Here is a 26,001-nt window from a genome sequence, read left to right as displayed (position 1 = left end):
GACTGAAGAAACTCAGCAAATCCCAAACAAAATAAACCCAAAGAAATCCACACCCTGATACATCGCAATCGGACTGTTGAAAACTAAAGACAAAGGAAAACATCTTAAAAGCAGCCAAAGGTAAACAGGACATCGTGATTTGAATGATTACAGACTTCTCATCAGGAACCACAGAGGCCAGAAGGGAGTAGGACAACATTTTGAAAATGCTAAAAGAAAAGAATTGTCAACCCAGAATTCCACATCTTGTGAAGATACCATTCAGGAATGAAGGTAAAATAAAGGCTTCTCAGATGAAAGAAAACTAAGATAACTTATTGCCAACAGACTTGCTCTAAAAGAATCGCTAAAGGAAATTCTTCAGACAGAGGGAAGTGCTACCAAAAGGAAACTCAGAATATCAGGAATGAAGAAAGAACCACAAAAATGGTAAACATCTGGATAAATAAAAATATATTGTACTATTATTCTGCGCTTGAGTCCTTGAAAATATGTTTGACAGTTAAAAGTAAAAACTGTAACATTTCCGATGGGTTTTTCAATTATGTTAACTGTAACATATGAGAAAACTATGAGACGAAGTAGGAAGGGTTAAAGGAACTTACATGGTGGTAAGATTTGTATACTCCACTTAAAGTGATAAAATACTGATTCTAAGTAGACTGTGAAAAAGATACGTATACCTACTGTAATCCCCAGAGCAACCACCAATAAAACCACACAAAGAGCTACATTCATAAATGAATTCTCTAGGCCATACTGAGAACCAGTGGGCTACAGAAAAGAACTTTACATTTAACTGAAATCCTGATTAGTATTCATTTATGACACTAAAACTCCAACTTTAAGAGAAACGGGGAATGATTCTGGCCCAGAAAAGATCTAAAGTGAGTGTGGTAAGTATCGGGGGCAGGTCGGGAGCACAGAGCCTAAGCAATGGGCAAATAAATAGAAATGCTCCCCAATCCCACACTTGAGTGACAAGGGCAGCTCGGTCCCTCCCCGGGAACAGTAATCAAGGCTGGAGATTGGAACTTGAACCTCTAGGGTTTTGAGGGTCACCAATGTTCTTTGAGAAGGGACTCCAATGGAAAAAAACTGAGGGGCTTATTGATCACCAATTATGGTGGGAGAAATTCGCCGGTGCCTTCATTTTCTCCTTCTTTTAAGCCCCAACATTCTAGAAGGTCAGACTGAGACGCACATAGGAACACCAAAGATGAGAGGTGATTAACAGAAACCTAAGTGGGTTGACAGCGAACGTTTTATAGAGATATTGCCCGTCTCTAAAGAGAAAAAAGAAATTTACAGAAACAATTCAGGTAGTTCTCTCCACTTCCTTATGAAGGAGGGAAACAGCTGCCCCCCAAGTAGTGATTCTTTTGGCAACTGAATCTCAAAGAAATTAAATCCCTTGTCTGAAGCCCCAACTGATCTGGGTGCAGAGGGAAGAGGTGGCAGGGTAAAAAACAATCTGGATTAAAGAATAATTCAGGAAGAGATCCACTAAGGAAAAAATTCTGATTGAGATAATCCATGACTTCAAAATCCAGAGAAAATTCTAACTGGAGATATAAATTTGGGAGCTCTCTTACCATAAAGATGGCAACCAAAATGTTGGAAAGAAAGCATCTTGATAATAACTGTAAAATGAGAAAAGAAGAACCTAGAAGTGAGAATTGAAGAAGCCCAACATTTTAAAATCAGATGGAGCAGAACACCCCAGCCAAGAAGACTTAAAGGTAGTGGTCAGAGAAGTAGGAGGGAAATCAGGGAAGTCTGGCATCAGGGAAGATGGTGTTTCAAAGAGGAAGCAGTGGTCAGCTGTGCTGAATCTTGCTGAAAGGTTAAGGAAGCTGAGAACTGAAACGTCTCTGTTAGGTTTAGCACCAACTAGAGGCCACTGGTCACCCAGACATGAGCATCTGGGGCAGAGCAACGGGAACAGAAGGCAGATTGAAGGAGTCTGACTAAGAGATTAAAACACGGAAGTAGAAAGTAACAATCACTTTGTAAGTGTGAGACACTTATTATCAAATGCAGTGATTAAGATGGTGAGGTAGTACTTGCAGCCCTACGTTCACAGCAGCAAAATTCACAACAGCCAGAACATGGAAACAACCTAAAAGTCCATCGACAGATGAACGGATCAAGAAGACGTGTTACATATAGACAATGACAGGCATCAAAAAAGGACAAAATAATGCCATTTGCTGCAACATAGATGCAACTAGAGATTATCATACTAAGTGAAGTCAGAAAGAGAAAGACAAATACCATATGATACCACTTACATGTGGAATCTAAAATATGACACAAATGAACACATCTACAAAACAGAAACAGACTCACAGACATAGAGAACAGGCTTGTGGTTGCCAAGGGGGAGAGGGGTAGGAGAGGGTTGGGTTGGGAGTTTGGGATTAGCAGATGTAAACTATTATATAGAGGATGGATAAACAACAAGGTCCTACCATATAGCACAGGGAACTCTATTCAGTATCCTGTGGTAAACCATAATGGAAAAGAATACTTGAAAAGAATGTCTGTGTGTGTATTACTAAGTCACTTTGTTGTACAGCAGAGATTGGCACCGCGTTGTAAATCAACTATATGTCAATTTAAAAAATTAAATTAAATTTAAAAATGACGAGGTATTAGCACAAGGACAAACAGACCGTGGGAATAAAATAGAGTCCAGAAGCAGCCTTCCACACTTGATTTATGACACAGTTAACACTGCAGAGCAGTGGGGAAGGATGGCTCTCTCAACAAATGATGTCAGGTCAATTAGATATCCCAGTGGGAAAAAAATTAATCATCTTGACTCACACCTCATGCCACATACACACACACACACAAAAAAATCAGTTTTATGTGGATTGCAGATCTAAATGTGCAGGGCTAACCAATAAAGGTAACACTGAAGCTTATGTTTGTGACTTGGATACGTGATGGTTTCTTAAACAGAGTACAAAAAGCAGTAATTACAAAGAAAAAGGTCAATGAATGGGACTACAATAAAATTAAGAACCTCTATCCACCAAAATACACAATTAAAGAGTGGAAAGGTAAACCACAGAGGGGAAAGAAGATATCTGCAAGACAGATATTCAACATGAGACTGGTACCAAGACTATACGAAGAACTCTTTCAAATCCATGAGGAAAAGACAGACAAACCATCTTTTAAAATGGTCAAAAGACTTGAAGAAACACTTCACAAAGAGGATATACAAATGGCTGGGGAAAAGAAAAACATATGGAAAGGTTATCATCTCATTAGCCATCAGGGAATACAAATTAAAAGCACGCTGAGATATCACTACACAGGTACCAGAATGGCTAAAATTTAAATGGCTGACTATACCAAGTGTCGACAAGTATGTGGAGAAACCGGAACTCTCATACACTAATGGGGAGTATAAATTAGTACAAACCCTTTGGAACCTGTTCAGTAGTGTCTACTAAAGCTAAACATATACACATTATATGACCAGCAATTCTGCTCCTAAGTATTTACCCATCAGAAATGCATTCACCATAAGACTTGTAAAAAAGTCACAGCAACACTATTCATAATAACCTACCACAGGACACCACCCAGTATGAATGAAGTTATTTACAAAGCAGAAATAAAATTACAGACGTAGAAAACAAACTTATGGTTTCCAGGGGTAAGGGGGCGGGAGGGATAAACTGGGATATTGGGACAGACATATACACACTACTATATATAAAATAAATAACTAGTAAGGACCTACTGTACAGCACAGGAAACTCTACTCAATACTCTGTAATGACCTATGGGAAAAGAATCTAAGGAAGAGTGGATATATGTTTATGTATAACTGATTCACTGTGATGTACATTAGAAAGTAATACAACATTGTAAATCAACTATATGCCAATAAAAATTAATTAAAAAAACAGGAAACAACCCATCCACAATAAAATAGAAGAGTAAACTGTCCGTTCAAGAAAACGAAATAAACACCATATAGTAATAAATAAACCACCACTACAGACAACAATATAGACAAATTTCACACACTTAATGTTGACCAAAAATAGCAAACACAAAATATATACTGTATGATTCCACTCATATAGAAGTTCAAAAAACAGGCCAGGGCTTCCCCGGTGGCGCAGTGGTTGAGAGTCCGCCTGCCGATGCAGGGGACACGGGTTCGTGCCCCGGTCCGGGAAGATCCCACATGCCGCGGAGCGGCTGGGCCCGTGGGCCATGGCCGCTAAGCCTGCGCGTCCGGAGCCTGTGCTCCACAACGGGAGAGGCCACAACAGCGAGAGGCCCGTGTACCGCAAAAAAAAAAAAAAAAAAAAACAGGCCAAACGTGGGAAGCTAAAGGTCAGAACAGTCATGACCTTTGGATGGGGGTCCGTGACCGGGCAGAGGCCCAACGGGGGCTTCTGAAGGGCTGGAAAGGTTCAAGGTCTTCATCTGGGTGGCAGTCACACAAGTGAATCCAGTTAGTGATAATTCATCAAGTTGTACACTTAAAATTTGGGCTGAAGAGGAAGAGCGAGAAGGTCATAACTGGTAATAGTTGGTTAAAAGAGGCATTTCTAAGACAGAATAAAGGTGAGCACGTGACACCAAGCTGCGGCCCAAGCAGCTTGCTGTCTCTCACTGAGGTGGGAGAGAAGCCCCCTGCTGCCTGCCCGACAGTGGCCGTGCCTAGTAGGGACCGACAGACTCCTGATTAAAACCATCCCGCTGCACCTTGCTTCCGGCTTAGGAGGCCAGCAGTTACCTCTTTACTAGTCATTTCTGATCGCATCTCAGGGGCCTACAGGCTTCATGTAATTACGAATTCTAACAACTCAACCGACTAGCCAAATTGCATGATTTCCATTTTCAGAGGAGGAAACGGATGCACTTGGTGAGTTGGCAGTTACCCCTCCAAAATTACAGGGCCCCTCGGAGACCATGGATGCTGAGATCCTCAGGCAGGTGAGTCCACAGACCCCAGGGGAGGAAGGTGGCAGCACTGCATCACAGAAGGTGCCCCGCTCTGCTATGGAGTCCCAGCTTAATCTCCGAAAGCCTCAGCTGCTATAAAATGGGAATGATAATTTCACGATAAGCGCCTCTTCATAGTAACTTTGTGAAGAGAATGTACCTCTGGCATATAATCCGGTGACCACACGTGTTTGTTCCCTTTGTCCTCCTCTTCGAAGAGAGAAGCATTTCTTGCAAAGAGCTCCACAAACCAGAGAGGCAAAGGTCCCTGGGATTCCAGACGCGTGTTCCCAAGACCCCGCAGACCCCAGCGGCACGACCTGCCCGCAGGACAGCGAATCCCTCCCCTCTGCACGGCGCTCGTTCGGATCATTCATGTGGGCTCCTGTGTTTCTACCGTGGTTTGGGTGTGTGTGTGCCTTTCCCAGATGGGGGGCAGGGGGATACAGCTGCACAAGTGGGTATGTTTCTGTTTCAAGCTGCAGCTGTTTATTTCCCCAGGAGAATTGTAAAATCATTGCAAATTCATCAGCATCTTTTGAGGAAGCCTCCTAACCGGCAACACGCTCAGGAAACTCCACAGCGAGGCGGGGGGAGAGAACTGAGCACGGGGACGGATGCGGGAACTCCATTTTCACAGGTTCCCTCTGCCACTCAAGTTCTAAAGAACTCTTGGGAGCAGCATCAGACTCACCCCCATCCACACCCGTGTATTTCAACTGAATCACGGGAACCCAGAGTCCTGGGAAGCCAGAGAGGTACCAGGCTCCCGGCTTCGCCTTCAAGCTCCAGGCCAAGAGGTGCAGGCAAGCCAGGGTCGTCTGATGCGCAACCATTTCTGAGCCCCCTCCTGGTCAAGAGAGGTTTCGCTTCCCACACCTAATAACTCAGCACCCCTCTACAGGGCCCAGGACGACTGGTAATGCTTTTGTGGGCTTGAGAAAGTTCCCGAACATCCATGGGCCTCCTTCTGTAAAATGAGACAAGCAGGGAAGATTCTCAAAGGTCCCTTCCAGCTCTGACTTTCTGAGTCATCAGGGCCGACAATAAAATCAGATAGAAAAAACTAAAATAAAATAAACTCTCCCTTTTCCAAAAGAATCGGGGGCGCATCCACGCTTGCTCTACATTTAACTTGTGGCCCCTGCCATCCTGGCCCGGCCCCCTCCCCGGACAGGAAATGACCCCGACTCCTTCATCTAGGGCTCACTGCTTCCTCTGCTGAGTATTAGAACTGGTTATGGCTGTCTGGACAGAGCCGAGGTCCAGAGGGCAGGAAGGCGTCTCCTTGTTCTCGGCCCAGGGGACAGGAGCAGGCCGGACAGCTGGGACGGGCTTGGTCTCCGTCACCCCGCTGCTGGCTGGGCCTGATGGCTTTCTGTGCTCATCAATTCAGATGTTCTCCTGGGGAGTCCTTGACTTCACACTGGGTGGGGCTCCTGTCAGCAGGGGAACCAGCTGTCCCCGCCCCACTCCCTTCAGGGTCTGCTTTCCGAAGGCTGAAAACCCGAGTTTCTACGCCCAGCAAGCCAGCAGCAGCGGCTACAAAAGGGACCTGGAGATGTTAGCAAAGCCGGGCAGGAAGTAACAACGAGCAGATTCAACCTGGAAAAATGTGGCCGTTGCCTCTGGGGCTAAATAATCACAAACACAAATACTCAGGTGGGAGGGAGATGCCTGGAACAGGAAGCGGCCAGACAGCATTTGGAGAGGAGCTTGCAATGTGATCTAGTGACAAAGAAATTGCTGGGGGATCCACAGGCTGGATGCATGGAGGTGCTACCCCAACAAGAACAAGGAAGGAACAGGGGCGGGGCCGGCAGCTGTTCTCTGCCTCCCTGGAGGCCAGGACTAAGTGGACCACAGGGTGGAGATGGCAGCAAGGGAGGGTCAAGTCAGACTCTAGAAAGAACCTTGTCGCTATGGAGCGTAGGGAGAGATTATCCGAGGTGATGGGGAAATCCCCAGGAAGATACTTGAAGCACCGGGACATAGGAAGCCTGTCCCAGAGGCAGGGGCATGGCCTAGACGACCTTCAGACACCCCACGCAGCCCAGCAAGGAACACCTGATTCTGCAGGAAACAGGGAGCTGACCTGCCCGTAGATGCCACAGGAGACAGATGGAGGAGCCCAAACCAACTGAAAATACTGAAATCTGAGGGCTGGGGAAAGCCACATGACCCGTCTTGAGTCTGAGACCAAGCTCCAATCTGCAGCCGGCCAGACTCCCCGCTCCTCCGGCTTGCAGGGAGGATACTTCCCAATCTTCCCGCTGGCTCCATTACCTAGGACGTGGGAGTCTCGTTGGCTCCCGAGACAAATCCCCATGTACTTTAGGCCCAGCGGGGTCAATCAAATGCGTGCCATCTGACCTGTTCGTTCATCGACTTACGGCTGCTCTGAGGCACTCAGGTTAGACCCCAAGAATAAATTCCCTCCTGAGTTTTGAGATACTGTACAAGCAAGGAAAAGAGGCGATTTCTCTTCTCCTTCCCTCTGGTAGGTTCACAGGCTTCTAGATGGTGCTTCAAGAGCTGTATGGCGCATCTCATTTCTCACTAAAGCACGGTGAGAAAGGTACAAGTGTGTATCACGTCCATCAAACTGGAGGTCTGGAAGTCTGGGTTTAGAGAGCGGATAAATTAGGCTGATTATCCACTTTAAAAAGGGACTCTCTGCAACAAGCTACATTAATATACTTAAATTTCAAGGAGAATTTTATAAACAGGGGTTCAGTGTAGCAGGCGAGACTTCTAACTCAGACCAGGGCACACAGGTGGATGACCTATCCGTGCAAAGGTCCCTATGATTCCAGGTGAGTCTTCCTGGGAACCAGTCAGCCTCCTGGTGAGGTATCTGATACCAGGTTTTAGCCCTTGGGCAAACTTTCCAGAGACTTCAGAAAGAAGAAAAGGAAAAAACGTGTTGAAGGAGGCTCTCCAGGGCATCTAGACAACCAGCAGGTGTCAGAGCCTGACATGGGTCTGTGAAGCCAGGCCAGGAGAGGAGTGGGAATAATTAGGATGGGAGAGTCCAGCTCATTTACAGACAGGTCAGCCTGGAGAACAGAAAACAACAGAAGTTGTTTAGGGATCTTTAGGCCTGAGAGGAACGAACTAGAACGGCAGCTATGCTGAGCTTCTGACATGGGCCAGGCACTGCCCTAGACACTCTGAGGAACGGCCCCTCATTTAATCATCTGTTTCCTTCACAACTATCACGTACCCCTGATGGGCCACTTGTCTTCAAAACAACTCAAATAGATCAGATGAGAAAACCAAAGCAACAGGTGACATCACACAGTCTGCCCAAGTTTAGGCATCGCTTAGTGGCTGAGCTGGGATTCCAACCTCACTTTACACCAGAACTTTCTCCTTCAGGAAACCTTCCAGCCCTGCCCCTCCTGGTGCCAGTCATGGTAACAAGTCAGCTAAGCCGCGTGCAGACACATATACGCAGGCAACAGGGTCTGTGCGTATCACGTGCCATTACCCAAACCACTGGAAGCAGGGAGAGCCAATCAACCACAGCCCTTCTGTCCTGGAGAGAAGGACACTCTGTGTCTGGGGGAGGAAGATCCCAGCATCTCTGTCTTGTTCTGCTTGGCCAAGCGGAACAAGACGGAGAATTCTCTTCCGTTTCCTGAGCATCCGAACCGCAGGAGGGAACGACCCAGAATGCAAGAGGCCGTGAGCAGGTTAGCCACTCGCCACCACACGTGCCCATACGTGGAATAACCTGCACGTTTACAGGGGTCGCCCTGCATGACCCTGAGAAACCGTCTGCCTGCTGTGCCCTTCGCTAAACACTGACCCCCCCCAAGGGTGCTGACATCTTCCTCCTCGTCACCCCACACCAGCACGGGCCTCTGCACACGAGGGACTCTCCATCCCAAATGCGGCCAGGCCGTGCGGGTGTTAAGCTCTGACATAAGCGGCTTCTGAACTTGGGGGTAAAGGAAGGCAGGAGGCCCGTCTGGGGCCGTGGTCCTTGATAAAGGAAAGGGTCACTCCGGTGTGACTCCCAGAGCCCTGCTCCATCCGCCGGTGCCCAGTCCACCACCGTCACCTACAGATTTGATCCCTATTAAAGACGCAGCTGCTGCGAAGTCCGGCTGTCCTGAGGGGTCTGAATGAAAGACCTGAGAGTGGATGTAAAGCGGGGAGAGAGATGGGAGAACCAGATGGGAGAAGCCACAGAAGAGAGAGGCCGGGCACCCGAGACAAACGGGTCCCGCCATCAGCCCTCCTCATGCCCACGGGCAGGAAAGGGCAGAACACACACGCAGGGGTCCTCCCAGCCCTGCTCCCAGGGGGCTGACATTCCACGCTGGCTCACTGTCCAAAGTAGCTCCAGACACCAGGCTACCCCGCGCTCTCTCCAGTTCCTGCAGTGTCAGTCCCCAGCCTCGCCCTCCTGGGAACCCCTATTGCCTCTCACCCTGTTTGCTGGTCCAGATCTACCCAGCTGTCTCAGAGGCAGCCCCGAGCAGACTGATTCCTGCCACAAACACAGTCCATGGGTAATTAAAAGGTATCTGCAGGGATCCAGCTGTTCCCCCATCCCATGACCACCCTCCTCGGCAGATAAGAGGGGCAACGGAGGGGGCAGAACGGGGACCAGAGAGGTAAGGAGAGAACGCTCCCAAGTTCAGAGGCTCCCGGCTCCTCTCCTGAACGTGCTTTGGTGGCCGACAATCCCGACAGTGAGAACGAGGACTCCCCCTTGCCCACACCAAGCTCAGACGGCAGAAGCATTACCCCCAGAGAGGTGGGACACTGCAGTTACTGAGACTCAGATGCAGGGTCTGAATCCCTCACTGGCACTAGCTCTTTGACCTTGACCAAGTAAACTCAGTTTTCTTATCTGAAAAATAAAGACAGTAATAGTAAATCTTTTATAGGGTTTTTACAAAGATTCAATGAGTTGCTTTAGGTACCGACCACAGTAAAAGTATTTGTTGTCATGACTGATATCTTCAAAAGCAGCATTGAGATGCTCAAGGAGGGAAGTGTCCAGATCCCTGCGGCCCCCGTGGCAGGAGGAAGAGAACAGGTCTTCCTGGCAGCACCAAGAAGGAGATTTCTGGTCACTGGATGGAGGCAAGGTCCCAGGGCCAGAGAGGCCGTGGGGACACAGCCCTGGTCACGCAGACAGTTCCTGACATACGATCCGTATGAAATTGTGTCTCTGTTTCTGAAGGATTTCATGATCACATGGAGACAAGCCTGGCCTAAACGCAAACATCAACAAGTCCACAGCCACGGTAATCATCCTGGGCTGTGGGATTTGCCCCAAGGGCAGAGCTGCAAGGTGCTGAGAGAAAGAAGAAAGGAGAGAACTGGAGAGGGAGAGGGAGGGAAGAAAGCTAGGGAAGACTGCTAACAACCCCCAGGGCTCAACCTCTTCCCCAGGAGGGTCACCAATCCTCTCAACGCTGGACCCGAGGGCAGCCTGAAAGGGCTCAGGTTTACCCCAGCGGTGCCCGGTGCCCGCCCTGTGTGTGTGTGTCTGTCTGTCTCCCCTGCCGACCCTTCCTCCCACCCCCTCCTCTTGTTTTTGTTCGCTCTGCCCTCCCCTCAGGACGGGGGCGGGGGGGGGGGGGGGGCTCCGAAGGCTACAGCATCTTTGTCCCTGGCTGGGGAAGCTGCGGCAGAAGAAGCCAGAAGGTGGAGAGGGGGTGAGGGGGGAAGGAAATGCGGGCAGGGTTCCAGGCTGCGGAGAGTGGGAGCAGGGCTCAGGGAAAGGGAGCAGGGTCTCTCTTCTTGGGAAAGCCTTCCCTGCCAACTCCAGCTCTTGGGGACAGTCCCCTCCCCTGAACAACTCCACCGTGTACTGCCTTTGCTACACATTATACTTTGAGCCAATTCAACACACTTGAGTATCTACTATGTGTCAGACACTGTACAAACAAAAGAGGAATAAAACACAATCTCTGCTCGCAAAGTCTTCAATCTATCTGGGGATAAGTGAAGCTCCAGAGGGCGCAAAACTAAGTGTTTTGGTAATTCTGCCCAAGAACAAGGAACATTAGATTAAGGACAGACACAAAAGAGCACCAGATAACATTTTGGTTTTTTTTTTGCAGTACGCGGGCCTCTCACTGCCGTGGCCTCTGGACGCGCAGGCTCAGCGGCCACGGCTCACGGGCCCAGCCGCTCCGTGGCGTGTGGGATCTTCCCGGACCGGGGCACGAACCCGTGTTCCCTGCATCGGCAGGCGGACCCTCAACCACTGCGCCACCGGGGAAGCCCCAGATAACATTTTCAAAAGTCCCTTTTCAATTATCTGCAAAGATAAAGTCTCCATTTGATGTCAGTACATCTTTAAGCTCTCTGACGCTAACTAAGCTTCCTTCTTTCTTTTAACCTTTTCTCCTGCTTCTGTAATTGAGGTACAACTGACATAGAGCATCATGCTAGTTTTAAGTGCATGACGTCATAAGCCGCCTTCTCCACAGACAGTGAGCCTCTGTTCCCCAGCCTCGGACCTTCTGCAGCCAACTGCGTCCCGCTGCAAACCAGTGATGTTGCTGTGTTTCCGCTGTGGCTTAGTTTTGAAGGTATTTTCTATTTATTGATGTGCTGGTTTTCCATTGATAATAATGACACAGTACTTCCTTTTAAAATAAATTTAAGTTTAAAAAGTGAACTTAGGGGCTTCCCTGGTGGCGCAGTGGTTAAGAATCCGCCTGCCAATGCAGGGGACACGGGTTCGAGCCCTGGTCTGGGAGGATCCCACATGCCGCAGAGCAACTGGGCCCGTGAGGCACAACTACTGAGCCTGCGTGTCTGGAGCCTGTGCCCCGCAACAGGAGAGGCCACGACAGTGAGAGGCCCGCGCACCGCGATGAAGAGTGGCCCCCGCTCGCCGCAACTAGAGAAAGCCCTTGCACAGAAACGAAGACCCAACACAGCCAAAAGTAAATAAATAAATAAATTTATAAAAAAAAAAAAAAAAAAAAAAAAAAAAAAGTGAACTTAGCAAAAACATTCAGCAAGTAACAGCATAAATAGCAAATGGCTATTTACTATTTATCACGAAACAGGTGAGCTGGGGTATTCAAGATCATGACCACAGTACCAAAATAACTGAAATTGTGAGACCCTTTGGCCAGAGGAACCCAGAAAAGAAGCAATCAGCATCTAAGCCTTCGTGATTACATCTCTTCCCCCAACTAGACATCAAACACCCCGCACCTCCTCCCTTTGGGGAGGCCTAATCCACACACTGGCATGTTCATTCACTCAGAAAATGGAAAGGAAATTCAACCCAGCTCACAGGAAGGGTACAAATCGTGGAAAATTAAAGCAAAATGTGGCAGGTGGGAGAGCCAACTTGGGCCCGTGGCAAAGAGGAAAGCCCAATGCAAGAAGCAAGCCCACACCGTTCCTACAAAGACCTGGGGAAGTGATGGCCCTTCTTCCTAGGACATTCTGCAGCCTGTGAAGTATCTTCACCCGTGGAAGGGGCTGCTCCAGGGCTCAGATGAGAAGATTGGCCCAGCGTGGCTAAGAAACGTGCACAAAGGCCACGCCCGTGACCCCGGCTTGTCGCCCTCTGCGCTCCAGATTTCTCCCCTCTACCTTCTGCCGTCACAGAAGTCCAGGTGACAGCAGGAGATAACTCCCGCCCAGAGCCACTGGTCTTCTAAATGTTCTGCCAGCACAGCCCTGCTCCCAGGCCCTGGCCCAAGTCGGCCTGAATGCATCCCCTCCAGCTGCACCCGGAGCGCAGGACATAGCAACGCACAGCGTGGGCAGGGTTCCAGCAGCAAATCCCCCCCAGGCCGGGGCCCCGGGCTTCAGCTCCGAAGCCTTTGGTCGTTTCCCAGTCTGCACTTGACAAAGAAAACACGACCCGTCAGCACACCCTCCAAATCCCACTCCTCTGACTTCCCGATCCTGAAAACGTGCTAAACCCCGCAGGCGCTCTCCCAGGCCTGGGAAACCTCGACCCTCCAAGGGCCGGTGGGTGAGTTAAGTCCCCGGGGCTGGAGGAGCTCAGAGAGCGGGGGCAGCCATCCACAGGCAGCTATCTCCCATCTCTTGACACCTGACGGCGAGCCATCCCCCAGTGGAAACACGACGAGACAGTGACAAGAATACCGGCAGTCACCTAGCCTAGGCCCACGGCCCGGCCCCACAACTGCGGAGCTGGACAGAGAGTCGGGCTGCTGGCCGTCACGGGTGGGAGACAGCAGAGGGACTCCCAAACCAGCGATGCCTGAGGGGCAGTGATCTCATGCTGGAAGATGTGGGGATGGACCCGGAGTCCCCCAGGAGCCCCATGCGGTACACGTCCACTTCCACGAACCTTTCAGGGGAGATTCACGCACTCTGGCCTCAGCCAACCTCCTGGGTGAGGAGGAGGGACGAGGGCGAGAGCGGGCGGGGTTTCCACCGTGCACGTCTGCTTCAGAAGACAGTGACAGGGCCGGCTAATGGCTGACAATCCTGCCAGCTCTCCTTCCTCTTGCTCCCGCTGTCCCCTCAGCCTATCCTCCCTGAAGTCCCGATGCACAGAACAGGGGAGGCAGGGAGCACACTGGGGGCCCTGTCGCTTTTGCTTGTGGCCTGGATGTAAACAGGCACGTTATGTCCCCGGGGCAAAGGCCACGGCCCTACTCAGACTCGCCATCCACTCACCCCTGGCTCATCCAGGAAAGTCGGGCTTCTCAGCAGAGCACACAGCGAGGAGCTGTCTGTTCCCGACGCCAGGGCAGGCCGGGCCGACACGCCCAGGTCACAGCGTTCCTTGCAAAACCCTTCACGAAAGTCCTTAAAACACCAACATGCTTAATTCCAACATTCAAACTGGGACCAATTTTAGTGGAAGAACTCATAGGATAGGCAACAGAAAATCACCACCAAAATCAAATGCAAAATTAAACCTGATGGGCCAACTCTAAGCTTTCCCATTAATATTCTTCTCCTTCTCACCCACATCCTCTGCGCTCACCAAGTACACACTGGCAGCCAGGTGCTAACAGCTCCCGAAGGCTGAAGGGAAAGACACGTAAGAACAATTTTAAATTGAGAAAATTGACTTTATCAGTACAGTTTTTGAGAACACTGAGAAAACAGTCTGCAGTGAAGAGAGGGGGACACGTAAGGCTGGTGGCCCAGAACATCCTCACCGTCGATCAAGCACCGGATACAATCAATGGTGTCTCCAGACCTCAAAGGCTCCAAGAAAGACCTCACCACATACAACACCCAGGTCAGCTAAGCCTTCCAAACCTGCACCCGCCTCCCCAGCGTCCCAGCTTGCAGAGGGCGAATCTTCCCTGGAGCGCTGATAAAAGTAGCAGACACAGCACGCTCAGGTCTGCTGGGCCCCGAGCATCTGGGGGCAGGGAGAGGGAAGGTGATTCAGTTAGAGCTTCAAGGCGGGAGTGGAACTTCTCCCGGTCACCCAGGCCCTGGGTCACTCTCCCAGCACTCTCTTCCCACCTCTGCAACTGCACTTTTAGACCTGACCGTGTGGCTCTCCGTGGTCACGTCTGCTTCGCCCAGCAGACTAGAGGCCTCAGCCCCACCTCGGAGGTGAACGTCTGCTAACGGGAGAGGCAGGAGAGAGGAGGCCAGAGACAGAGCCCGGCGGGTCTTCTCGGGCAGCTGCTTCCCTTTTGGGCATCTTTACAGCTGAAGCGACTAGCCAAGCGGTCCCTGGCTGACAAAGACCTTGACTTTATCAAACGACCAGTGGAGAAAGGCCTTCTTTCTGCACGTTTGTCTCAGAGACCAAAATATCTAGCACTGCCGTGAAGAGGGATAATTAGCAGGATAGAGACCGGCTGTCCCCCGACCCTCTCTTCACCAGATACAGAGACTGACGTAAATGAGAGAAGCAGGAGTGACACACAAAATACTGAACCCCCAGAAGAGCGCAGTGTTAAGTTAGAACACGCACCAGCCACGGACCCCTGACAGTCATGCGAGGAGGCCCAGACACCAGGCTGCTGCCAGCAAGATGGACCTAACAGAAGGAGGTCATCTCCCGCATGACTCATTTGTCTGCACAGACTCTCTGCCATCAGGATCTCATCCGCCGAAGACAGAACCAGCAGCGTGAGCTTGTACAAGTCACATCCTCTCGACTTCGGTTCCCACTCTCTTCCAGAACTGAGAGAAATTCCAAGCCCTTCCAGCTCACGTATCATAGGACCCCATTTCCGGGTGCCTCACAGATCGCCCCTGGTAACAGAAAACCAGCAGAACACAAGCAGGCCAAGGGGTGCCCAGGCCAGAAGCCTTCAGCACGTCAACCGCTGATGCCTGCCCTCTGCTACCACAGCGGGGAATGGGATAATCAAAGCCCAGAACCTCCTTCCAGCCGCTTCTGAAGAATCCTAGGACTGCTAGAAGCTCACTGATCGATGAAAGACACCCGGACATAAAGGACTTGAGAAAGAGCCAGCCCCCAGCGCCTTCTAACTCTGTTTAAACTCTTGGCCCGCTTTTCACCGGAGCCATTTCTTTGATAACCTGGGCAGCATCTGTCTGCATGACAGGGGGGCCATGTAAGCCAAACACCACCCTGCAGAGTCGCTGTAAGAAGGGAGGGGGAACAGGAGGGAGGAGACCCGGTCTCCAGGCACAGCCCTGTTCCCCAGCAGCCTGGCAAGGGACCTCTGTTCCTACATCAAGGGGACGAGAGATGGCCCAGCCATCCCAGTGGGGGCACCACGAGCATAAAATAAGAATAATGAATGTTAATTTTTTTTTCTTTTTTATAACTGAAGATTAGTTAGTTTACAATGCTGTATTAGTTTCAAGTGTACAGCACAGTGACTCAGTTACACATACAGATACATTCTTTTTCAGATTCTTTTCCATTATAGGTTATCACAAGATATTGAGTTTAGTTCCCTGTGCTCTACAGCAGGTCCCTGTTGTTTACCCATTTTATAGACAGTGCTATGTATATGTTAATCCCGAACTCATTTATGTCCCCCTCCATCCCCTTTGGTAACCATGTTTGTTTTCTGTGTCTGGGAGTCTGTTTCTGTTTTGTAAACAGGTTCGCCTGTATCGTTTTTTTAGATCGCACATGTAAGTGATGTCACATATTTGTCTTTCTCTGTCTTTCTTACTTCGCTTAATACGATAATCTCTAGGTCCACCCATGTCACTGCAAATGGCACTATTTCATTCTTTTTTACGGTTGAGTAGTATTCCATTGTATATATGTACCACACCTTCTTTATCCATTCATCTGTCGATGGACGTTTAGGTTGCTTCCATACCTTGGCTATTGTAAATAGTGCTGCTGTGAACAACGGGGTGCGTGTATCTTTTCGAATTATAGTTTTCTCTGGATATATGCCTGTGAGTGGGATTGCTGGATCATACGGTAGTTCTGGTTTTAGTTTTTTAAGGCACCTCCATGCGGTCCATGAATGTTAATTTTTTAATTACAAACTCTGAAAAGGGAAATTGATATTCACCCACCCAGGTTTGGGGGACTTGACTTGCCCTCCTTGCTTCTCTCTGAATCCCCACCCCAGGCTGCCTGGAGGCCTCTCCTGGGAGATCAGGTCCACCCAGCTCTGCTCTGCTCAGCTGTGCGGTCCCGAGGGCAGGGGCTGCTGCAGCTGTCTTTGTTGTGTTCTCTGAAGTTCCCTTGGGGCAGGAAAGAGGCAGGTGAGACGCCCTGGGCTCCAGCACACGGCTTGAGTGGGGCAAGTGAGACAGGAACACATCCAAAGCCAGGGGGAAATCATCGTGTTTTCCCCAGTCATTAGTGCAAGTCAACAGCTGCGGGACTGCCACGCACACCCATGAGAGCGCAGCAGCATTGCCAGGAAACAGGATGGACGGGGGCATGATTAAATGCCACATTCCCTGCACTCCCTATAGCCTTCCTTAAGAAGGCAAACCCCTATCCCATTCCTGAGGAGGAAACAGACTAACCTTATGATGGCGTCAACAGGGGTGTGGGAACCCCCAGCCCATAGAAATACACCGCTCCCCTCACTCCAGCGCCCAACAGCCTGCGAGGGACAGGAAGACCTCCAGGGGACACTGTCACCCTAGAAAAGCAAGCAGCACGGTTTTCCTAAGGATCAGGGCATCTCCTACATCCTAGTTTTCCCAGCAAAGGAAGATTATACACGTAAGAGAGAAGACAGTGCAGGTCTGAGTGTCTGTAATCTGCAGGGCTGCAAACTGATACCATAAAAGGAGAAATGGTCACCCGGGCTGGCCTGGTGCTTCGGGGAGGCCACCGCAGCCTTCAGGAGAGCAAAAGGCCCAGACTGGTGGTGGTCACTGCTCTGCGCCCACCCTGTGCCCCTATAACGGAGGACAAAGCAAAGGTGCCCCTAAAGCAGGCCCCTTTTCTAGATCAATATCTCCAGGCCCCTGCAGAGAACCTCTGTGAATTCTGGGGAAGGAAAAATAGGAAACTGCTATCAAGGGCTTGTCACTTCTCCCTGGGATGGCAAAGCCCCCAGAAGGTCTCAGCTGGGGTTGAAATCCCAGCTGGATCACTCGGCAGATGTCACCGTGGCTGAGTCGCTAGCCTCTCCCAGCCTGTCTCCTCCTCTCCTCGAAAAGATGGGACTCACACCCGCCTTGCGGGATATTCACGGAGACTCAAAGAGGATGCACAGGTGTAAGCGAGATCCCACGTTATGCGACGTACAGAAGGCACTCAGGAGAGACAGTTTCCTTCCTTAAAGCCACAGGCCGGGGCTTCCCTGGTGGCACAGTGGTTGAGAGGCCGCCTGCCGATGAAGGGGACGCGGGTTCATGCCCCGGTCCAGGAAGATCCCACATGCCGCGGAGCGGCTGTGCCCGTGAGCCATGGCCGCTGAGCCTGTGTGTCCGGAGCCTGTGCTCCGCAACGGGAGAGGCCACGACAGTGAGAGGCCTGCGTACCGCAAAAAAAAAAAAAAATCACACTCTAAAGACAGAGCAATTTCCCAAAGCTGCCCTACCACTGTCCAAGGGCCTAGGAGGACGGAGGTGCCCGTCAGCTGTTTAATCCGATGTGTGAAAGCTCCTCCCTGCAAAGGGCTGATGACAAAGTCGAGAAACAGTGGCCTCTGGTCTGAGGAGAGCGGGGCAGCCTTTGAGTTTCCCAGCTGCCAGCTTCCCCCCTACATGAGCCCCACTGGGAGGCCACAACGTCCCACACCTCAGAGGTCCCCTAGGCGACTCCTTTTGAGCCAGCACAGTAATTTGGGTTGACGTGTCAGGCGTCAGGGCTACAGGGTGCAGGGTCAGGTGTCAGAGTCATCCTTTCCCTTGACGGGAGGGGGTCTCCTCTCCGCAGAGAGAGAGGAGCTTGGTCATTCCTGGGCTGCCAGCCGACACCAGGCCAGAGAGGAGGGTTCCGCCTCCTGAATGAAGCTGTCGGCTTCCAGGGCTCGCCAGCCGGCACCGTGCCCCTTGTACACCTGACTCTGCCCAAAGCAGCCCACGGAGCTGCCGGAGATGCAGAGCCGTGTGCTGATTAGAGGCAGCTCCTGCTATGGGTCCTCTGGCGCCCTAATCCCAGGAGGCCAGCGCCGAGCAGGGGCCGCCTGGTCTCCCTGTCGATGCCCTCCCTCCACTCCCAGTTGGGAACGTCGGCTGCTCACAGAGATGAAGTTTGGGGCCACGCCTGCTGGAGTTTCCAGGCCTGCAGGCTGGGAGAAGGTCTTTACCGCCAAGCCCACGAGCAGGACCTCCAGGCCCACCAAGTGCATCGCATGCTCCAGGCTCTGGATTCCCCCCGGTGCCACCTGAGTCTCTGCCTCTGTCCCTCGGGCTCAGTCTCACTCAGGGTAGGAGGTCTGGGAGCGCTCGGGAGGAGGTGAGTCACAGGAGGCCTTGTTCAGCCCACCCATTCTACAGCCTGTCTGGAGGCTCGAGGCTGGGTGAGTCCCTCAACTGCTTGCACCAGCCTCCCGTTCGGCAGCGATGCTCAACTCCAAACAGGGGGCCCTCATTTATCCGAACTGGCAGCGAGGATGCAGGGGTCTCTGTCATCCACAGGCACCTCCAGTGGGGTCTCTATTTTTTTAATTTTTTTTTTGGCCACGCCACGTGGCATACGGGATCTTACTTCCCCGACCAGGGATCAAACCCTTGCCCCCTGCAGTGGAAGCGCAGATTCTTAACCACTGGGCCGCCAGGGAAGTCCCTCCAGCGAGGTCTTTAGAGGAAATTCTAATCAAATGACCAAACGTAAGAAAACAGAGCCAACTGTGGTTTAGTCATCCAATAAATACTGAATAGTCTTTAAAATACGAACATGGACCTTGTCAATACATGGCAATACGTACACAAAATGAAAAGTGAAACACCAAACGCAAAGTACACGTCAGTTCTCCTCCTGTCTAAAGCACGGCCAGGTACCAACTAGGGTTGAAGTGAACTCCACGATCCTCAATCAAGTAGAGCTTGGTGGCCGCAAAGTTCTTTCAGCCTGTAAGGTTAAGTGAACATTCTCCATGGAAACTAGAGCCGGCGGTCCAGCCCGGAAGAGCGGAGACAGCCGCGCAGGTGGGGCCACCGCACGCGCTCTCCGAACGGCCGCCAGGGGAAGCCGAGCAATGTCCCACCCCCGTGAGGGGCCAGTTCCAGGCTGCTGCTCACGGCCAGAGGCGGTGCATCCTGACACACAGAAGCGCGGTTCAGACCCCCACAGGCCCCAGGAAAGCTGTTCAGATCCTCACGGTCTCCAGCTCTCGGGGTTTAGCACCAACATGGCATGGGGGCTGGGGGGGAAGAGATGGAGCAGATGATGGGACACCGCCCTGAAGGAGGTGACAATTCATTCGCAACCTTGTTGGGTGGCCACTGGGTGCTCTTATCATTCGGGGAGCGACTAGGTAAACAAGCACTCGGCGGTTAGAAAAAAGCGATTAGGTCCACATGCATTACATGAATGGTCTGAAAAATATAGTGCTGGGGGGAAAAGAAAGCATCAGAATGGGCTGTAAAACAGAGCTCCTCTATGCAAATCAAAACTGCACACAGTTCCGAGAAACTGTCACCACCGAGAGGAGCCTGAGGAAACATGACACTGAATATAACGTGGGATCTGGGCTGGGATCCTGGAGGAGAAAAAGAGAGAAGGTAAAACCTAAGGAAGTCTGAACAGAGGAGGGATTTTCCTTAATGACAGTGTATCAATATCGGCTCGTTAACTGTGACAAATGTACCATATTAATAACAGAGGAGACTGGGTGTGTGGGACAGGGCAGCTCTCTGTCCAATGTTTCTGTAAACTTAAAACTGTTCTAAACAATAGCGTCTATTTTTTAAATGAAAAACAAATTGCATACGGTGAGAATGACACTATGCATTTCCCAGAAACACGAGGCGTTGGAATGATTGCCTGTGGAAGGAGCAGGCGTTTGGAGTGAAGGGCCGGGGATATTTTAAAAAGTCACAAGAAGGGCCTCTGCAGAACATCGATAATAATGCACCATGGCCGAGCACTATAATTAACTCAACTCCGCATCAGAGGCGCCAACGCAAATAAGAATAATTAACTTTTAGAAAAGAGAAAGAAAAAAGAACCAGAAAAACACTGCAAGACAGGAGGTCACGATGGCTACATGAGTGGTGGAGGCCCTGATGACAGAAGGGACTTGGGGAAGGCTGAGTAGCTTGGAAAGGCCCCAAGAAAGAACAGTTAAGTCAGCCTTGAAGCCCGGGCTAGGGGCCAGGAGGGAGGTGCTTTGGGTGGGTACACAACAGGAACAACAGTCCAGGACACACTCCACAGCGCCACCTAACACTAGTCAGTCCTAAGAGCTAGCTCTGGGCCCTCCTAGTTCCCAGCCAAAGCCAGGAAAATCCAATAGCAACCAAAATGAAACACGCTGGAGGGCAGCAAAGACAGCGGCGATACTAGCAGCAGTAGGAGGAGTTACGAGGACAGTTACATTTGAATTTCAGATTAGCAACAAATAAGTTTTTAGTACGAGTATGTCCCCAGTATTGCATGGGACACACTTAAGCTAAAAAATGTATTTGCTGTTCATCTGAATTCAAATTTAACTAGGCATCTTGAGTTTTTATTTGCTAAATCTGGGAACTCTCAATAATAACAATGCAGTAACACTCACTGTTACTATTCCAGATACTTTACTTGGTTGTCTTATTTCATCTTCACCACAAACCAATGAAGAATGTATTGTTTCTCCCTTTTTACAGACAAGGAAACTGCGATTCAAAAGGATCGAGTCACTTGCTCAGGGTCGTGAGGCTGGCAGATGCCAGGCCTGGGATGTGAACATCTGGACTCAGACTCCAGAGTCCAGCTCTGGAGCAGGTTGCTGTCTCCCAACTCAGCAGCCACACGAGGCCCAGGCCTCCGCTCCCTGAGCCTCCTTGACTCCCTGACACCCAGAGAAGGTGCAGCCTCCCATGGTGGTGGTGTCAATTGCTCCTCGTATGGCCCTCCAAACACGCCGCTACCCAAAGAAACCTTCCCGCCAGACCCCGATCAGAGGCACCAAGCAAACTCTGGATTTCCAAAAGTCAAAGTCAGCATCCCCACTGCAAGGGAGCCCCGAGTAGCCCTAAAAGAGAACAATGTCCCTACAGTGGTGCAAATAATGAGAGAAGGGGCTCCCGGTTTAAGAGTCTGGATGAGCAGCACAGGTCCGCACAAGGGGTCTGAGCCGGGCCACATAAAAAATGGGTGAATGACCTCTGGGGGTCCCTTCCAGTTTGGGGATGGCATTAATGGGAACCTCACAAAACAGGTTCCTGATGAGAATGTCACCCCGCTCCTCAGCATGACACCCTTTTCAATAATCATAATGAGTACTTATTGAGCATCTACTGCGTACCAGACGTTGTGCTAGATGTTTTCATTGCCCCTTCTAAGGAGGGGGCATATAAAACCACAATCCTGCAGGACGTCTATTATTTTGCAGATGAGGAACCTGAGACTCAAGGACATCACTTATTTATTCAACTAACACTGGTTAAGCTCCTACTATGTGCCAGACTCTGTCCTAGGTGCTAGGGATACAGCAGTGAACCAAACAAGACCCCTGCCTTCATGGAGCCAGTAGGGCCACAGATTAAAAAATAAACAAATCTACCATGTTATTTCAGGTGCTCAGTATGATGAAGAAAAGCTAAGCAGAGTCAAGGAACAGAATGATAGGGCTGGGAGTACTGTGCCTAAGACGGTCAAGGAAGAGGTCTGGAAGGAGGTAACATTCGGGCAGAAGGCTGTAGTGAGGGCCCAAGGCAGAGGGGGCAACCAGCGCCAAGACCCTGAAGTAACGGTGACCAACACACAACCCATAAAAGCCCATGGGCTGGAGCCAGCACGGGAGGGTGGGAGGGGGAGGAGATGAGTTTGGATGGGATGGCGAGGCAGGTCATCTTTAAAGGATCATACGGTGTGAAGAAATGGATGGAGAAGTGACAAAATGGATGGACGGACGGATGGCCGGACGAATATGTAGATACATGGATTTCCATAGGCTGGCTACTGCTCAGAGGTCGGAATACATACAGCTCACAAGTTGATAAAATATATCTGATGTTCAGTTCCCAAATAACCAACTCCCTGAAGGCCCTGGGCAAGCACATTCCTTTTTTTTTTGGCTGCGCAGGTTGCAGGATCTTAGTTCCCTGACCAGGGATCAAACTCACGCCCTCAGGAGTGAAAAACGTGGAGTCCTAACCACTGGACCGCCGGGGAATTCCCACACGTTCCTTAACAATGTAGTTCTTCTATACAGGAATTTTAATCCAAAATTCAACAGGCAAACCAGGTCTTCATTCGACGGAAACCATTACAAAGGTCAGAGGATGGCGAGCCAGCAAGAAATGTCGTGTCTTCTGTCTCTAACTAAGCCAGCTTCCACAGAGCAGATGGGCACCCCACCGCCAGCACCAGCACCTGGGATCTCAAAACTCTTCCTCAAGTCCTCGAGCAAAAAAATCTGGTTTGCCCACCAGAAAAAAAAAAAAAAAAAAACAATGCCAAACGCTAGAACAAAGCCAAGGCTTCCTGCAGGAGCCCAGCTTGCTTAGCCATCCCACCCCGTACCCTCTGCCACCTGCCCGACCTCACCTCCAAGTCCTTCTCCAGCTCCAGCCCGGCCTCCAGCAGGTTGTGCTCAAACTCCTCCCGCTGCTCCTTCCTCTCCTCCTCCAGGGCGTCGAGCGGCCCCGGCTCAATGTCACCGGGAGCCCCCGCGTCGGGGTCCTTGCCCGTCTCGCCATTAGAGACGATCGCCAGCGAGTGGCCAGGGGAGCCATGGCCGGGGTGCGCCCCGCGTTTCCGGTAGTGGTAGACGAGCACGTAGTCGACCTTCCTCTGGTTGTCGTGGAAGTGCAGGCGGCTCAGACGGGGCTCCGAGGACAGCGGCTCGCAGGCCTCCAGATAGTTGTTGATGACCTGGCCGGAGAGAACAGGACACGGGCGGCGAGGTCCAGTGAGGGAGGGGCGAGAGGCGCGGGAGGCTGACCTTGCGCTCTGCACCCCGGGAGGGGGACTTGGAAGCCAGGCCCTCCCGGCCCCAAGGAAAGGACAGAGGGGTCCCAGTTCATCGGCCACGACGGGCCCGCAGCGCCTCCACCCCATACCGGGTGCAGCCCGGGCCCCGGCCGCCCGCCGCTGTGGCGCCCACGCACACGTGCACGCTCCGGTACCCGGATGCATAGGCGGCGCCAACACCACGCGTCCCACCGCCCGCCTCCCTTCGCGCCTAGAGCCCCACGCCCGCCCCCGCGCATGCGCACAATCCCGCACTCGGCCTCCCAGCGGACGCGCCCGCACACACTGTGCGCACGCGCGTCACCCGAGTACGCTCTGACACGCGGCGCCCAGCACGCACCACGACACCCCCTCCTCCTTGCAGATGTGCGGCCATCCTGCAAACACGCAGTACTCACCGGCAGGTCCTCTGGATCCATCGGAACACAGGCCGATTTCTAGCCGCCTGGCCCACCCCTGCCCCCACCCCACGCGGATTCACTGTACACTCTGCCCCTCACAGCCCCACATCCTCCCGCTCCTCCTCCTCCTCTCCAGCCACTGGCGAGGACCCTGCCAGAGCCGGCAGCGGTCCACTCCCGTCTGCTCCCCGAGGTGGGAGGTTGAGAGAGGAGGAGGAGAAAGCACGAGGCAGAGTGGGGGGAGGGACCTGCCTCCCCCTTTGGGTGTTTCCCTGTTTATTACCGCTTTGATACCCAGCTGCCTCTGCAGCCATCTGAGAGGTCACCTGGGCAACCAGATGAAGCGCCAGGCACAGGAGAGAGCCTCGGAGCCGCCCCAGCAAAGGTCTGGTTCCTCCGACCTGAGGGAGGGGAGCCCGGGAGTCTGCAGACCAATGGGCGGGGCCCCCTGGCCTTTCACACGCCCGCCTTCCGGGTCCTCCTCTGACCAGAGGCCCCCGGCGCTGCTGGGACAGTGTGTCACCATGACTCAGAGAGACAGGAGAGGAAAAGATCCTAACAGAAACCCCTCCCCCGACACCTGCCTCCCAGGTGGAGGAACCCCCAGTCCACAGGCTTCCTGGGGACCCCGCACAGGCCGGCCCATCCGCCTACCCCAGTACTCACAGAGCTGTTTGGGGACCTCCCTCCACCAGACGCCTGGCTGGAACGTCGGGTGAAACTGCCCTGGAGACCCCGGGCTCCGGGACGCGGCACTTGGAGGCATTGTTGTCCGTGTTTGGGGCCCTGGCCCCCTCTGACCACTGCCCGGGGGCACAGCGGGTGTGGCGAGCCAGGGAGCAGGGAGATACCTGTGTGAGGCAAGGACAAAGGGGGACAGCAGCTTCAGGGGATGAGAAGCCCGGGGACCCGTAGAAACTGAGGCACTGAGGCGGGGACACCAGGGTGACCCTAACTAAGACCGCGGCCACATCTCCCCACAGCTGTCCCCTCACCCCGGTCATTCCTCACAGGCTTAGTTAGGTTCACGCTGGCCACAGGGCTGGGGGTGTCCCCATCCCTCTCTCTCTCTCTCTCTCTCTCTCTCTCTCTCTCTCTCTCTCTCACACACACACACACACACACACACACACACACATACACATACATGTAGCCACCAGCAGGAACTCCTCCCGATGACGGCTGTCATAATCCCTCATGATTCTCAGACAAGCGGAGAGGGGTGGCACCCGGGGGGCAAGGTGGGTGGGGCACTGCCTGGAGAGCCAGCCTGAATTAATGCCAAAGGCTTAGCCTTCAGGGTCCCTCCTGAGGCAGCAAGACCAGCAGGCACCCTGGCAGCCCTCACAGCCCTCGAGGAGACAGCAAGGACAGACCAAGAGTGGGTGCAGGGCAGGGGCAACCTCTGACCTCCAGGGCCCTTGAAGGGTCCCCATGCCCCTGCTGCCCCCTGGCCCCCCCCAGAGCAGCCCTTCAGGGCACCTGGGCTGACACCTCAGCTCTGTCACATGCTGGCTCTGAGGCCTCTGAGCCTGTTTCTTCAACTGTAAAATAAGAATTCCTAACTTGTAGGATGGAGTGAGAAAGAATGAGAGATACACGTGCAAAGCACCCGGACAGTCATTCGACTACGGGTATGCAATCAAAAAGTGGTTACTATCATTGTCCGTATGTTTTCATTTTAAACTCTGCGTGAGCAGAAATCACACCTTATACATCCAGCTCAGCCCCAGACCCTGCCAAATGAATGAATGAATGATCGAACACATGTATAAAAGGCAGCTCTTCCTGGTCTCTTGAAACAGTTCCTGGTCAGTTACCGGCTTGTGGAGCAGAGGGCTATGTGCCCAGCTCTCCGCCAGGCAGTTTCGGGAGAACTGAGACATTGGGTCCCCGTGCTTAAGAAATGTGTCATCTCTTTGTGAAGATACCACTGATGTGCAGGAAACGCAATTATGACAAGCAAGTAAAGATTCCATAATTTGTTTCTAGACTGTGGGCTCTGGTCTATACTGAGGGAGACCAGAAAGGTGGAAAGTCAAAGTGGCTTCAGGAGGACTTGAACCTGAAGCTGGGTCTTGAAGCATCTGGAAGGCAGAGGACAGAACACAGAGGGGCAGGAGTGGGCAATCGTGCTGGTGGTGT

At 51.8% G+C, this 26,001-nt stretch overlaps 1 protein-coding gene across 1 annotated transcript in view; it reads right to left on the bottom strand.

Moving 5' to 3' along the window:
- Positions 1-25,055, bottom strand: part of ANO2 (anoctamin 2) — a 320,612-nt gene extending 295,557 nt beyond the window's left edge. Inside the window, exons 1-3 of the mRNA XM_032646986.1 lie at positions 25,004-25,055; positions 24,523-24,707; positions 23,030-23,356 (exon numbers count right to left, since the gene is read on the bottom strand). Coding sequence (XP_032502877.1) covers positions 23,030-23,356; positions 24,523-24,707; positions 25,004-25,055 — 564 coding nt within the window. The remainder of the gene's footprint in view (positions 1-23,029; positions 23,357-24,522; positions 24,708-25,003) is intronic.
- Between the last annotated feature and the right edge of the window lie 946 nt (positions 25,056-26,001).

The sequence above is a fragment of the Phocoena sinus genome, chromosome 10 (assembly GCF_008692025.1).
Source record: "Phocoena sinus isolate mPhoSin1 chromosome 10, mPhoSin1.pri, whole genome shotgun sequence".
Taxonomy (NCBI): Eukaryota; Metazoa; Chordata; class Mammalia; order Artiodactyla; family Phocoenidae; genus Phocoena; species Phocoena sinus.
Note: the sequence above shows the minus strand (reverse complement) of the source record. Positions and strands in the feature narration are given on the sequence as shown.